This window comes from Musa acuminata, chromosome BXJ1-4 (assembly GCF_036884655.1).
Source record: "Musa acuminata AAA Group cultivar baxijiao chromosome BXJ1-4, Cavendish_Baxijiao_AAA, whole genome shotgun sequence".
Taxonomy (NCBI): Eukaryota; Viridiplantae; Streptophyta; class Magnoliopsida; order Zingiberales; family Musaceae; genus Musa; species Musa acuminata.
Genome location: NC_088330.1, coordinates 29415626 through 29428155, shown reverse-complemented (window position 1 = coordinate 29428155; position 12530 = coordinate 29415626). Strand labels below are relative to the sequence as shown.

The following is a 12530-nucleotide window of genomic DNA, read 5'->3' as shown; positions in this document are numbered from 1 at the left end:
TCTGTCCTACGTGCCTTGCATGATTCCCACACAGCCGAGGCGTCCGATCGATCACCAGTGAATTCCAGAGAGAGGAAATCATAGGTAATCCCTACGAGTTCTTCGTTCTTCTTATCCCCGTGGCGTCATTTTATTATCTGTCTATCTATCTTTACTGGTTTAGGCCAAAGAGATCAGTAGGGCTCTGACCATGATTCCAGAGCAGACCATATGAGTCGACCGGAGAGTTGGATAACGGAATGCGCCGGCTCGTCGATGCAGTCCCGGAGGCACCACTGCTGCCCAATGGAACAGAGCCGTATAGTGAAAGCGACGGTGGCGCTGACGACAACTATTTCAATACTAGTTTGCTCGTCATCCTAGCAACACTGCTTTGTACTCTGATATGCGTGCTTGGGTTGAATTCGATCATACGGTGCGCAATCCGGTGCAGCCGCCGCCGTCACTTTGCTTTCGGAACTCCCGAGGCGGCAGTTGCCACCGGGCTCAAGAAGCGGGCAATCCGCCACATACCAATCGTCGTGTACGGACCGGAGGCTACCGTCACGGCGACTACTGAGTGCGCCATATGCCTAACTGGGTTTGCAAACGGAGAGAAGATTCGGGTGCTGCCCGAATGCTATCATGCATTCCATGTCAGGTGCATCGACACATGGCTTGCTTTGCAGTCAACGTGCCCGACTTGCCGACACTCTCTGCTGCTTGACAAAGCTGGGCCCGAAGCTGGCGATCGGTTTCCACCACCGGACGATGGCGTTGCGCTGAGACGAGGTGAGCTGACCGCGCGCGTGGCCAACTGAAGGGTCTCGCTACACATTTCCTGTTGTTCGCTTGCCTCGAAGGACTTCATTATGTATGTAACTTGGAGAGCTCGCGAGTTTCTCGTGATCCCCCCCCTTTTTTTACCCGTGTTTTAGTCTGGCAGGCTGGCTGATCAGGGAAATGGATTGTTGCATGGATGGATGGTACTTTTGCTTCCGTATATTATCTGTGCTATCTCCAATATCTTAGAATATCGCTAGTAATTGGTGGACTAAATAATTATTTGACACTTTCCTCCAACGGAGCTGTTGAATCCATTCTCGACATCAGCTGTATTAGGTGACGCATCTCGCCTCTGTCAACTTGATGAGCCACCCGGTCAATGCGGACCGAAACGCCTGCCAAGGCACCTTAACACCCTGCTCAGGCTCGATCCCTCATGCCACGCCAACGACAATGTCAGACGCTACCAGAAGTACGATCCTACTCCCTGCGGGCAGGCACATCATGCAATAGTAATTCTTACTATAAAAACCCTTACGCTCTGAGAAGAAAAGGGGGAGGACGGAGCTAAAGAAACCCCCCTCACCATCCACTAACTTGATCGTCGGAGGAGTTGGGTCGAGCCCCCCGACCCAACCTTTGTGCATGTGCGAAGGCCGATGTCTCCTGCTAAACGCCCAAGTGAGGAGCCCCTTCCCGGAGGAAACGACGACCCCGTCCCGATCGGACCATCGTAATCGACCACCTCAATAATCTCGAGAAACGTGCCAAGGAGATCCTGCTCCCTGCGGGCAGGCACATTATGCAATGGTAATTCTTACTATAAAAACCCTTACGCTCTGAGGAGAAAAGGGGGAGGACGGAGCTAAAGAAACTCCCCTCACCATCCACTAACTTGATCGTCGGAGGAGTCGGGTCGAGCCCCCCGACCCGACCTTTGTGTAGGTGCGAAGGCCGAGGTCTCCTGCTAAACGCCCAGGTGAGGAGCCCATTCCCGGAGGAAATGACAACCCCGTCCCGATCGGACCACCGTAATCGACCACCTCAACAATCTCGAGAAACATGCCAAGGAGATCCCCCATCATCCGAACCCGAACCAAATCGCGTCGGCCCCGAGGCCATGGCTTAAAGTTGTTTACACTAACATTATGTGAGTGCAATTTAGGTTCGATGATCTGCAATCGAGCAAAGAGCCCTCAAAAGTGGCGTCACCAGTAACAGTCGCAATCAATTTAGGGTCGATATTAAGAGAGAAGAGAGTTGAGTTTAATTAAATTCAGTGAAAAATAAAAATGATTGCTCCATAGAATAGAAAGCAACCTTTAAATTGCTTCGCAAGTCTCCATTCTTATTGCTAAGCCGAGGCTATATACTTAGCACCGTGATTTTCCCACCGCCTGATTTTTAATTCTAATTCCCTCTTTAGCTTATTTTCTTTTTTTTTTACATGATTTAGTTGTGATTAAAGAATTAAATTTGATTCCTCTCTAACACTTTACAATAAAGTGTATTTCCCCTCTAATCAAAACAAAACAGGATACTAATATGACAATAAAATAAAAATTACTTGTTTATTTATTTTATTATCTGCTTAAGTGTTTTGTTATTTGCTAAACAAGTTGAATTAAATATCGGGTTAGTATTTTGAAATAAATATTTTATAATTATTATCATATTATTATTATTATTATTATTTGTTAATATTATAATTATTTCTTGATTGATTGTGCATGTAAATTTATAATTTGATTTGGATTTATAATCTACGTTGGACTTTTGAAATTTGTATTCTTTCATAATAGAAATTAGCAAAGATATACATAAAGTTGATCACATTATATATATATATATATATATATATATATATATATATATATATATATATATATATATATATATATATATATATATATATATATATATATATATATATATATATATATATATTAGAATTGGTATTAGAGTAAGGTTTTCTCAATTGGATTAATATTCAAGAGAAATTTAATGGCTTTTTCAAGCCATCAAGAGGGTCACTCCATCACTCATCCTCCTATGTTCAATAAGATGGACTACACCTATTGAAAAATACGAATAAAGATTTTCTTACTTTCTATGTATTTTGATTTATAAAATGTTATTAAGTTTGGATTTTAACTACGATAGCAAGACATAAAGCAAAATGAAGTCTCGGAGTCAAAAACACAATTTTGTTGGAAGTTCGAGAGTTCGTCGGAAGTCCGGACGTTCGTCGAAAGTTTTGCCGGAATTGACCGAGAAGTCCTGGAGCTTGCCAAAGAAGCTCATTGAAACTCGCCAAGAAGATCATCGTGAAGTCTAGGAGCTTACCGGGAGTCCACCGAAACATTGCCAAGAGATCATCGAAAGTTCGTCGGAAGATTATCGAAAGCTCAACGGAAGAAACCGGATTTATTTTACTTAGAATATGTCTTATGAATTGTAGTTAGCACATAATTAGAGTTGGGATTGGATGGTAATCCCATCAACTTTGTTAGGGGCCAACTAGGCCCGAAGTTGGGCTAGTTTGGGCCTGATTCAAGGCCCAACTAGGATGCTAAAAGCCTGACTGACGATGGCATCGCCTAGAGAACAGCACCCTAGGAATTCTGGGTGTGGTACCGCCCAAGCTGGGTGGTGGTACTACCGACAATGAATGCTGCCAACAGTGGTACCGCCCCTATTCGGCGGTGGTATCGCCCAATGGCAGATCCTGCGGTGGTAGTACTGCCCAAGAATGACGGTGGTACAGCCAGTACCAAGGAAACTTGGGACGAGACCTTTTTAGGCTCCAAGTTCGAATCAACTTGAAGCCTATAAATACCCCTCTCATCCCTGGTTAACTAAAGCAAATACAAAGAGTTTAAAAGTGATAAAACGCTGTAGAAATCTCTTGAGAAATCCCCTCCTCTAGCTTAAACTTGGAATTCTGTTTAGAGAGGAGTGTGTGCTTATAAAGGTCGTCTTCTAAACCTATGAAAATGAGAACAGGGGTATAAGAAAGAGGTTGATCTTCACCTATTAAAGGAAGATCGATAGTGGATGCCGATGGCCTCGATGGAAGAGGAATCGATGGAGTGGATGTAGGTCACGACGACCAAACTATTATAAAAATATGGTTTACCTTTACTTTGAGCAATTTACTTTTATAAGCAAATTGCCTCTCCTTCCTACTATACTTTTACTATGCCTACACTCGCATACGCTTTCAGTCTAAGCATATTTTCAAAATCGATTTTATCATACGAAACGAAAGAATTTTCAGAATCGACATGATTTTTACCGCTGCACTAATTCACCCTCCTCCTCTTAGTGCCGACTTGTTCCTAACACGTCTTGTATTAAATGTGAATTTAGAAATATCTAATCTTAAACTTTAAAATGAGTTAGTTCAAAAATTACTAGATTACATGCTTTGAAAAATTCAAAGAATGACTTACTTACCATAAATGAAATACTAAAACATTACTTAAAGGAGTCTATTAATAGTAATGATATAATAAAAAGAAAAACATATTTTGATAATTATTAAACAATTTAAAATTAGAAATAAGTCACTTAATATGTATTTATATAAAAAAAATATTGATTTAATAAGTAATAGCACACATCAAAAGATAACTAAATTTGTAAAAGGACACACACTATACTCTCTTAAGAAATATAATCATCCTAGATTAATTTATATTTCTTTATGAATCATAAATAATTTAAAGTTAAAATATAAAAAAGATAGATCTAAATAATATCCAAATTTATTATAAGCTTCAATATTGAGATATAGTCGTCGAGTCTAAATAAATTTTTCACAAAACTATACGAGGGACAGACTCCTCTCATCCTTCAATTAATAAGAGGGTTCAACGAGTTCAAAACTTTAAGGAAATTATTAGAGTGAGAATGTGAGAGAGAGTCGAAAACGACATACCTTAACCATGTTGTAAATATTTTTTTATAATGGTCAGTAGAAAGTAGGCATTTAGTTGAAGGGGGATCAGTGGACATTACTCTGGATGTGGAGAGTCAACCGATCCATCTAACAGTATAATTATCTCAATCATTTGTTGTATTAATCTAATGGGTCATTTGGTCGACATGCCAAACCCATGTGTGCTGATTGATGATGATGAGATATTTGATTATCCACGTGTCAAACCCATTATCACTTATAAATATGAAATAACTGCCCCTTTAAAGAGGTGGATTTCATTAGTCATTGACACAGAGGAAGCCGCCCGGCATGGTTGTCACTGATAACATAGGCAAATCGAAAGATTATTATCAAACTGCAGCAAATTAAAGTCGCCCACACATCAACGTAACTAAGACTACAAAATATTTCTTTCGTAGTCCGGCGTAATGACTACAAAAGACCTCTTTGCAATCTGGCATGCATGTTATATTTCGCTTACTTCCAGCAAATCGTAAAAAAGCAGAGTATGTATAAACAAAATTTCTACAACTGATATGAGAATTTGAAGATTATGAGAAACCCGGTTCTGGTCTTTGGTCTTTTGTAAGTTCTATATATATATATATAATCGAAAAAATGAAAATGAAAAATGACAGGGAACTCCTCCAGCACTCGAATACTTTTGCAGACTTTAAGCTATTATTGCCCGATTGTGAGATAGAAACTTGGAGGGGGGACCGGAGCCATCCTTCAGACACACCACTTGGATCCCTGTAAAAACATAAAGAATGGCTCAAATGAAAATATTTTTGTAGCCAATACGTAATTTCCAAGATTCGGTGACCTGACTGACCTCTCCTATGGTCATAGACGCTCGGATCTATGTCCCAATCTCGATGCCTTTTCTTGACTGTTGATTCTGATTCTGTACACATAGAAAGCTACCATGGTACCACTGCTCACCAAAACTAAAATGGTTAGATACAGAAGTAAATCCATAACAACAAAAGACAAATATGAGATTAAAAAGTTACCGAATTTAACTTTGCATATATAAAATAAACAGAGACACTATGCATAGACAGATTCTCTCTCAATCTCTTCTGCACTTAAACATTAAATTTTACCTTGTGGAACCAGAATGGGCTTTCAGTTTAAACCCTTCAATTAAAAGTACCGACACTGAACAATAAAGAGGATATGCTGAAGTCAAATGATTATCTTAAACCTGCTCGTTGCATGAAAATCACATAGTTTATTTAGTTGGGATAAAGGTACTGCCCACTATCAGATAGCAGAGAACCAATTCAGACAGACAACTCTATCCTTGTGAGAGAAAGAATCCTTTTTTGTTCCAGCAAAATCACATGGTAATTCCTCTGTTAGGAAGCAACATCTGTCACCCACTTGACAAGACCAGGATGACCAAACAGGGCAGCCTAAAAACTTTAACTGATTTAACAAATGCCAACAATTTTCTTAATATTTGGTTCAGACCCTTATGCCGCGAACCACCTCCATCTTTTTATCATGAGTTACACCAAATGCTCTCACCATCCAATCAAATTGTTAGCTCATGTATGGATTCTTTGACATCCACAGCTTTGTTGGCAAGGTTAGGAAGAGCATAGAGTTTAAGCATGCCCCCTAAAACAGTTGGACCATACTTACATGGACATGTACTGATCTACTTTCAAACTAGTAAAATAATGTATAGAGCATCAGTAAGCCCAGTACAACAGTTGGACTGGTCAAGCCAGCAGGACTAACATTTTTTTCTCAATTTTTTTTTTAATGGCATTGAATAATAAAATACCATATATAATACATATCATGACCATGCGTATCAGCTAGGATATTATACTGTATCATGCATAATGTGAGATAATGAGTTAAGCAAACAATCACAATACGTTCATAATTGCATGATGATGATTTAAACACATCTGAAATCTAATGCAACACCAACTTATAAGCCTAAAATCATATTAACTGGTGCCTAAGAAAAGAGCTTCTATTGACTAATATTGAAGCTGTCATTGTCAATTATGATTCAAAAACTTCATACCTTATGTGATGTTTCATGGTATTACTAAAGAAACTGAATATACTATTGTAAATATATACCAGATGGTACATGTCAACAAACTGAGGTTCCCTCAAGAATTAGGTTAGGTATTGAATCAGATTGGGACTAGCTAGGTGGGAAAAGGTGTGGAATTATACTAGTGGTTGCTATATTGGGTTAATACTAATCCGTACAATCCTACATTAGTCGGGATATTGCACACTAGGTACAAGATGATCATTGTCTTAATAATTCATGAAATCACTATGACAATCCTTCCTACTTAGTCCATTAATGACCTAATTGACACAATGCAACATTAGGTGCTTCCAGTTAAGAGTTTGTTTTATCTTGCATGAGCAGACGGTTAAATGATCGGCTAAGCTGAGAAGGTTATTCCCCAGTCTTTATTTAGAACCCCGTTCACACTCCAACTAGTCTTTGTTAGAAACCTTTTCAGACTCCAATTCATCATAGCATGTTTTGGAGTTTCAGCAGAGTGCAAATCCTAGCTGATCATCACTGCTGAGTTAGGATAAGTTGTTAATTAGTAATTAAGAGTTCCGTGTGTAAAATAACTTAGATCGAATACATTGAACATATAAAATGTTATCCATTTAGAAGTGTTTTTCTGGTCCGAGTTTAAGTCTATATATTTAGAGGTTACTTTGACTGGAAACCAGTACTTTTTATGTTAAAATTTGGAGAAGTTTTTTTCTCTGAGTTGCCGAGTTCTCTGCCTTCTATTTTTCCATCTAATCTCGTTCTACTCTGCTTGCAGTTGCTTCCGAGTATAAATTATAATTCTCTATAGTGGATGTCATATCCCAAACAGTATCGATAAGAGCGATTAATTCAAACATCTTAATACTGACCTGATAAGAAGCATCAAAAGATTTAGAAATGATCCTCTCTGCAATATAAGAACTAACTCATCAGAACCAGTAAAACAAAAGATATCTTCAGTAGCTATGATTTCCATTAATAGATTTAATATCGGCTTCCAATCAATGAAAAGAATTTCACCTGAGACCACAGGCGCCAGTGCCTAAAGAAGATAATAGCTGCAATTGCTGCACCAAGACATCTTAGCTCAATAAATGTGATTTTAGAGAACAATATGGTTGCGAAAAAAGAAAAAATAAAAAGTCCATCCAAAGATTGATAAAGAGGCGATTGACAATACCAACAGAAGTTTGACAATCAACAGAAGTAACTTTTAGTTTAAAGTAAAGGTTCTAACATCATGTTAAGGCCAAGTGTTAATTCTTTTTCCCATTAACACCCATCTCGTGCAAATCATTTGTTATTTATTTATCTTGACTATATCATGACAATAGTGTGGAGTCAGCCCCTTGCAATGGTTAGAATGAAAGTAAGTACATGTTTCAACTCACTCATTGACCAATAAAAGATATCTGAATATACAAATGTAACAAGTACTATTCCAGGAATGAGATCAGTTAGGTGCACCACTGAATGATGAAGTAAAACAATACTAGAATCTACACCTACTAACCAGTTTGGCTTTTCAGAAGAAGTAGGGTTGCTTTTCCACTTTTCCATGCCCGCAAGCTTGATATACTTAGAACAAAAATTGAAGTTCCAAGAATAATACCAAAACGGATGGCAGGAACACTTCCAGTCAGCATGAAGTGAAGAAATCCTCCAAGAGAAAGAAAAGCACCTGCACAGATTAGAATAACCCTTTTCGGTGAATAACAGCCAATAAAGAAACAACTTAATAATGTTTGAATGACCACATCCAAGCAGTACAATTGTATACATACGCAAGGAAACAGAAAGTTATCTAACCAGGAAAGAGAACTACGTTACAGGTACTTCCATGAAGAAATAAAACATATGGGCAGGTAGCCACTTACATACCATAAGGGATTCCGAGGTAAAAATCTCGAGTTGCCGCCATGCTTTTCAACTCATCTTTTGATTCATAAGCTTCTACAATGTCTTTGATAAAATCAGGAGAATTCTTTGCTGCTGCAGAAATATACCCTTTGCCTTCTTCAGATATCTCTTTTGCTACAATACTCAAATCATGTTGTGCTATATCTGATTGAATTTTCAGCCTCTCAGATGTTTCCATCAGTATTTCAATTGCTGTCTTGGAGAATACTTTGTATGCTGCTTGTGACATAGCCTTAACTCTATGAGCTTCTGTCTTAAATATTTCTATTAACATCTGCCATGCTTCTTGAGATACCCCAGCTTCTATCTCGTCTTCTCTCTTATCCTTTTCCACTTCGATATCCCTAGGATTCTATATATTAAAGATACCAAATTCTGTCCTCAACATATAAAGAATTATATGGATGATGGTAAAGGCAAATTAACATGAAAAGCTATATGACGACTTAATACTATGTTGCCAACGAAATTTTGAAGGAATATACCAAGACCATATGTCATAAGTACTAAGTTATCTTTTAGTGGGAACAAAAAAACAATTTAGAGTTTACAGTTTGCTTATGAAGGAAAAAAAATACTATATGGCTAAGTTAATTTTGTAAGCAACAGGGAAATATGTCACTCAAACGATAACTTGTGTCTATCCAAACACTCGCTCGCAACAACCAAAGCCGTAGAATTCACTATAAATCTTCCAATACGCACACAAAGATTGACAACTATTAAACGACATCCAAAATTTTCTCATCGAAACTTAAAATAACACAGATCTGTCATTGCACATTCATCAAATTCAAATATGAATCACAACCATCGTATCGAATAGTTAAAAGGTCAGATTTGTTCTGTTACGACTCGCCACATTTCTGTCAAGACGTTAATTCAAAGAAAAAATAGAAAACATAGAAATGCTTTCTATCAATCCCACAGGTTGACATATAGACTAGAAGAAAAGAAAGAAAGAAAGAAAGAAATAATCGAGAATAAATATACTTATTCGACACATCATCAGAGAATAGCAATTAGACTGACCGATTCCTCAGGCGAAGCGGCGAAGGGAATGATCCTCGGATGAGGCCCCAATCTGCTCTTCAACGGTGGGGAATGAGACAAACCTAAAGGGCATCGGATGGCTTCCGATGGGCAGTGGGAGGAAGAAAGAAAAGGAAGACGTGAGGCCTTGGTGGCTCTGTTTCCACGGAGCTTCTGACCAAGGTTTCCGAGAAAAAGGGAGCTATCGAGAGAAGCAGCAGCCATGGCGAGGAGGACGAGAGGCAGGACGCAGAACAGCGCGGAAGCCCAAGGAAGCAATACCGAGTGTGCGTAAGTGAGTTTATAAGGCCGGTGTCGCCTCGTTCTCTTCATGTGTGTATATATATACAGAGAGACGTCATCGACAGCTAGACTATGATCCAGGCCACGGAAGAGCCTCCGTGTTAATTGTATTAAGTTTCTTGAAACACGATTGGAGGTGTGCCACGTGTGTATCAGCCTGCAGTGCACGACAGCGTAACGAGATCCGAGCTGTCACACAAACCACGTGGGCCAGGGATTTCATTAAACAGGAGAAGAGGATAGAGCGAGACTACGAAGCTTAAGATAACATAGCAAATCCTTGTGTGCTTATATTGATGTGATCAGCCATTTTCTTTTTTTACTGATTGAAAACCGACTATTTTGCTCGTAGTCCGTCCAAATTGATATCTACTGCTTCTCTGTCTTCCAGCCTATCGGCAATTGTTTTTCCTTGCCTTGTCGATAGGGGAAAGATGTGCAAAGCCTCGAGAGCAAGCAAAGAACTGATGCCTGTACTTCCCATCACCCCTGAAGCAAAGTACAAGTGCCTCGAAGCAACACATTGCAAAGAAAGGAATACCCCTTGTTGCATTGCATCCCCATAAACCTCGGACAAGCGGCAATGGTGCGTAGTGCCTCCCCTCGCACACGCCTTGAATGAATCGTCGCCCGTCCGGAGGAGCTGGGCCGGATGGCCTTTGTCCACGTTACTAAAGACTCCAGCCCAACGGACATTTCTCGCATATGTTGGCCCAACCATTCAGATTCGCGCACGCCCTGAAATAAAAGGAAGAGATGAGATGACGCAACTTGGCATGGAAGGGAGGTGATGTAAATATGTGAAGCTTTCGACAGCGCAAAGGATGAGAGAGACATAAAATGAGGATATTGCCCCTGCAATATGTAAAGCTTTCAACAGCTCAAAAGATGAGAGAGATTGCCAACGGCCGACTCGTTGATGGGATGCTTGTCCTGCTAAACACGGCAAACTGTCAAAGCTTCAGCAAATATGGCAATTAAGTGCGACCGAAAGCGTTAATTCGATAGCCAGCTCCCTTCTCTCACGTTGGCCTCGGAATCCAGAGGCCTCAGGAACTCACAAGATGGCAGCAACCACCCTTTCTTGGTCTTGGGAATCCAAACGCCTCAAGAACTCACAAGATGTCAGCAACCCGCTCAAGTGGTATTCGGCATCCAAACGCCTCGAGAACTCACCAAACCGAGTCCACAAACAAACACCATTGCTTCTTCCTCGTCACTACGGTGTGACCGCCGTCATGAAAGAAGAAGAAGAAGAAGAAGAGCGAAGAGGCAGTCTCGACGTATGCTTTGGCGAGCACCATACCACACTTTTGGATGAGTTCGAGCGGCTCACCTTCGAGATCCAGCTGAACCGGGCTATCCTCCGGAGGAGCTATTCCGAGCCAATCGCCGCCCGGACTACCCACCCGGCCCGGCCTCATCCCGCCCAGCACCCACCCAAGTGTGCGAAACCGTGGAGACCGCGGAGGCTCTTCAGAGCCCTGAGGAGGTTGTTCAAGCCCGCCATTTGCGGCCGTCGGACCAAGGGTGCACAATGAGTTTTAGTGCTACACCAAACGAACCCGAGTCTGATCCAGCGATGAAGAAAACTGGGTTCCAAATAGTGTTCCTTCTTTCCGTTGTCACCCTTGTGATCGAAGTGTGTATATATACTGTGACATTTTAACATCTTATTCAGGTACATGAGTTATCTTTTCGAGAAGCCAGATCTTTATTTTCATCCCGGCCGTTTCTATCTTTAAGCATATTATGTCTCTGATTATCCAGTAAGTTGCATTTTTTCAATTCTTTTTCCCTTAGAAAAGGGTTAGACTACATGGAAACTAGATGTTTATGATACAGAATAATTCATTACACCTTTATCCTACAATTTTATAGGATTAATTATAGATAAAAATAATAATGATGTGATCGGTACCTTAATAGTCACATGCTCAACATCTCAATGTTATATAATCGATATCTTGGTACTACGTGATCCACACTTTGGTGCTATGTCGTTGGTCATAATAGTCATGTGGCCAACATCTCATTATCAACATCTCATTATTACTTGATTAACATCTCTATATTATTATGTGCTTAGTACCTCAGCACAATATAGTTGACACATCAACATTACATCCACGACATTTCAACCACATATGATTGGTATGACATTATCCTCCAAACGTTGCCAACCACATCATAATTGTCACACGTGCTGCAAATTTGACGTAGCCAATGGCCACTCCCAAGAGGAGGATATCACGGTTTCATTCTGTATCTTATGAGAAATCTCTTAAGCCCAACTAACAACCATAGTGGCCTAGTCGATCCCAAAGAATCCCTGCTACCCCTCTAGCCATGTAGCTACTATTTCACAACAAAAGGTAATCAATACGGCATATGTTAAATGTGTTGATCAAGCTCAACTAACTAGGCCACGATGTTATGAACGGTCGTTGCGCACTCGCAACAACTCCGTTCAACGAACCGTTCGTCGCTCACACCTACATGTACAGC

The 12530-nt window shown here is 40.0% G+C and overlaps 2 protein-coding genes across 2 annotated transcripts; one reads left to right on the top strand and one right to left on the bottom strand.

The window, feature by feature from the left end:
* Nucleotides 1-35: 35 nt before the first annotated feature.
* Nucleotides 36-1002, top strand: LOC103982011 (RING-H2 finger protein ATL74-like). Its single transcript, XM_009398803.3, has 2 exons — nucleotides 36-84; nucleotides 164-1002. The coding sequence occupies exon 2, from the start codon at nucleotides 240-242 to the stop codon at nucleotides 798-800; it is 561 nt and encodes a 186-aa protein (XP_009397078.2). The 5' UTR covers nucleotides 36-84; nucleotides 164-239; the 3' UTR covers nucleotides 801-1002.
* A 4183-nt stretch (nucleotides 1003-5185) lies between these two features.
* Nucleotides 5186-10067, bottom strand: LOC135651898 (protein FATTY ACID EXPORT 3, chloroplastic-like). The gene is made up of 7 exons (XM_065172517.1): nucleotides 9720-10067; nucleotides 8649-9039; nucleotides 8281-8448; nucleotides 7788-7834; nucleotides 7637-7674; nucleotides 5547-5648; nucleotides 5186-5464 (listed from the first exon to the last, which is right to left on the bottom strand). Exons 1-6 carry the CDS (start codon nucleotides 10050-10052, stop codon nucleotides 5558-5560), a joined length of 1068 nt encoding a protein of 355 aa, XP_065028589.1. The 5' UTR covers nucleotides 10053-10067; the 3' UTR covers nucleotides 5186-5464; nucleotides 5547-5557.
* Nucleotides 10068-12530: the final 2463 nt, after the last annotated feature.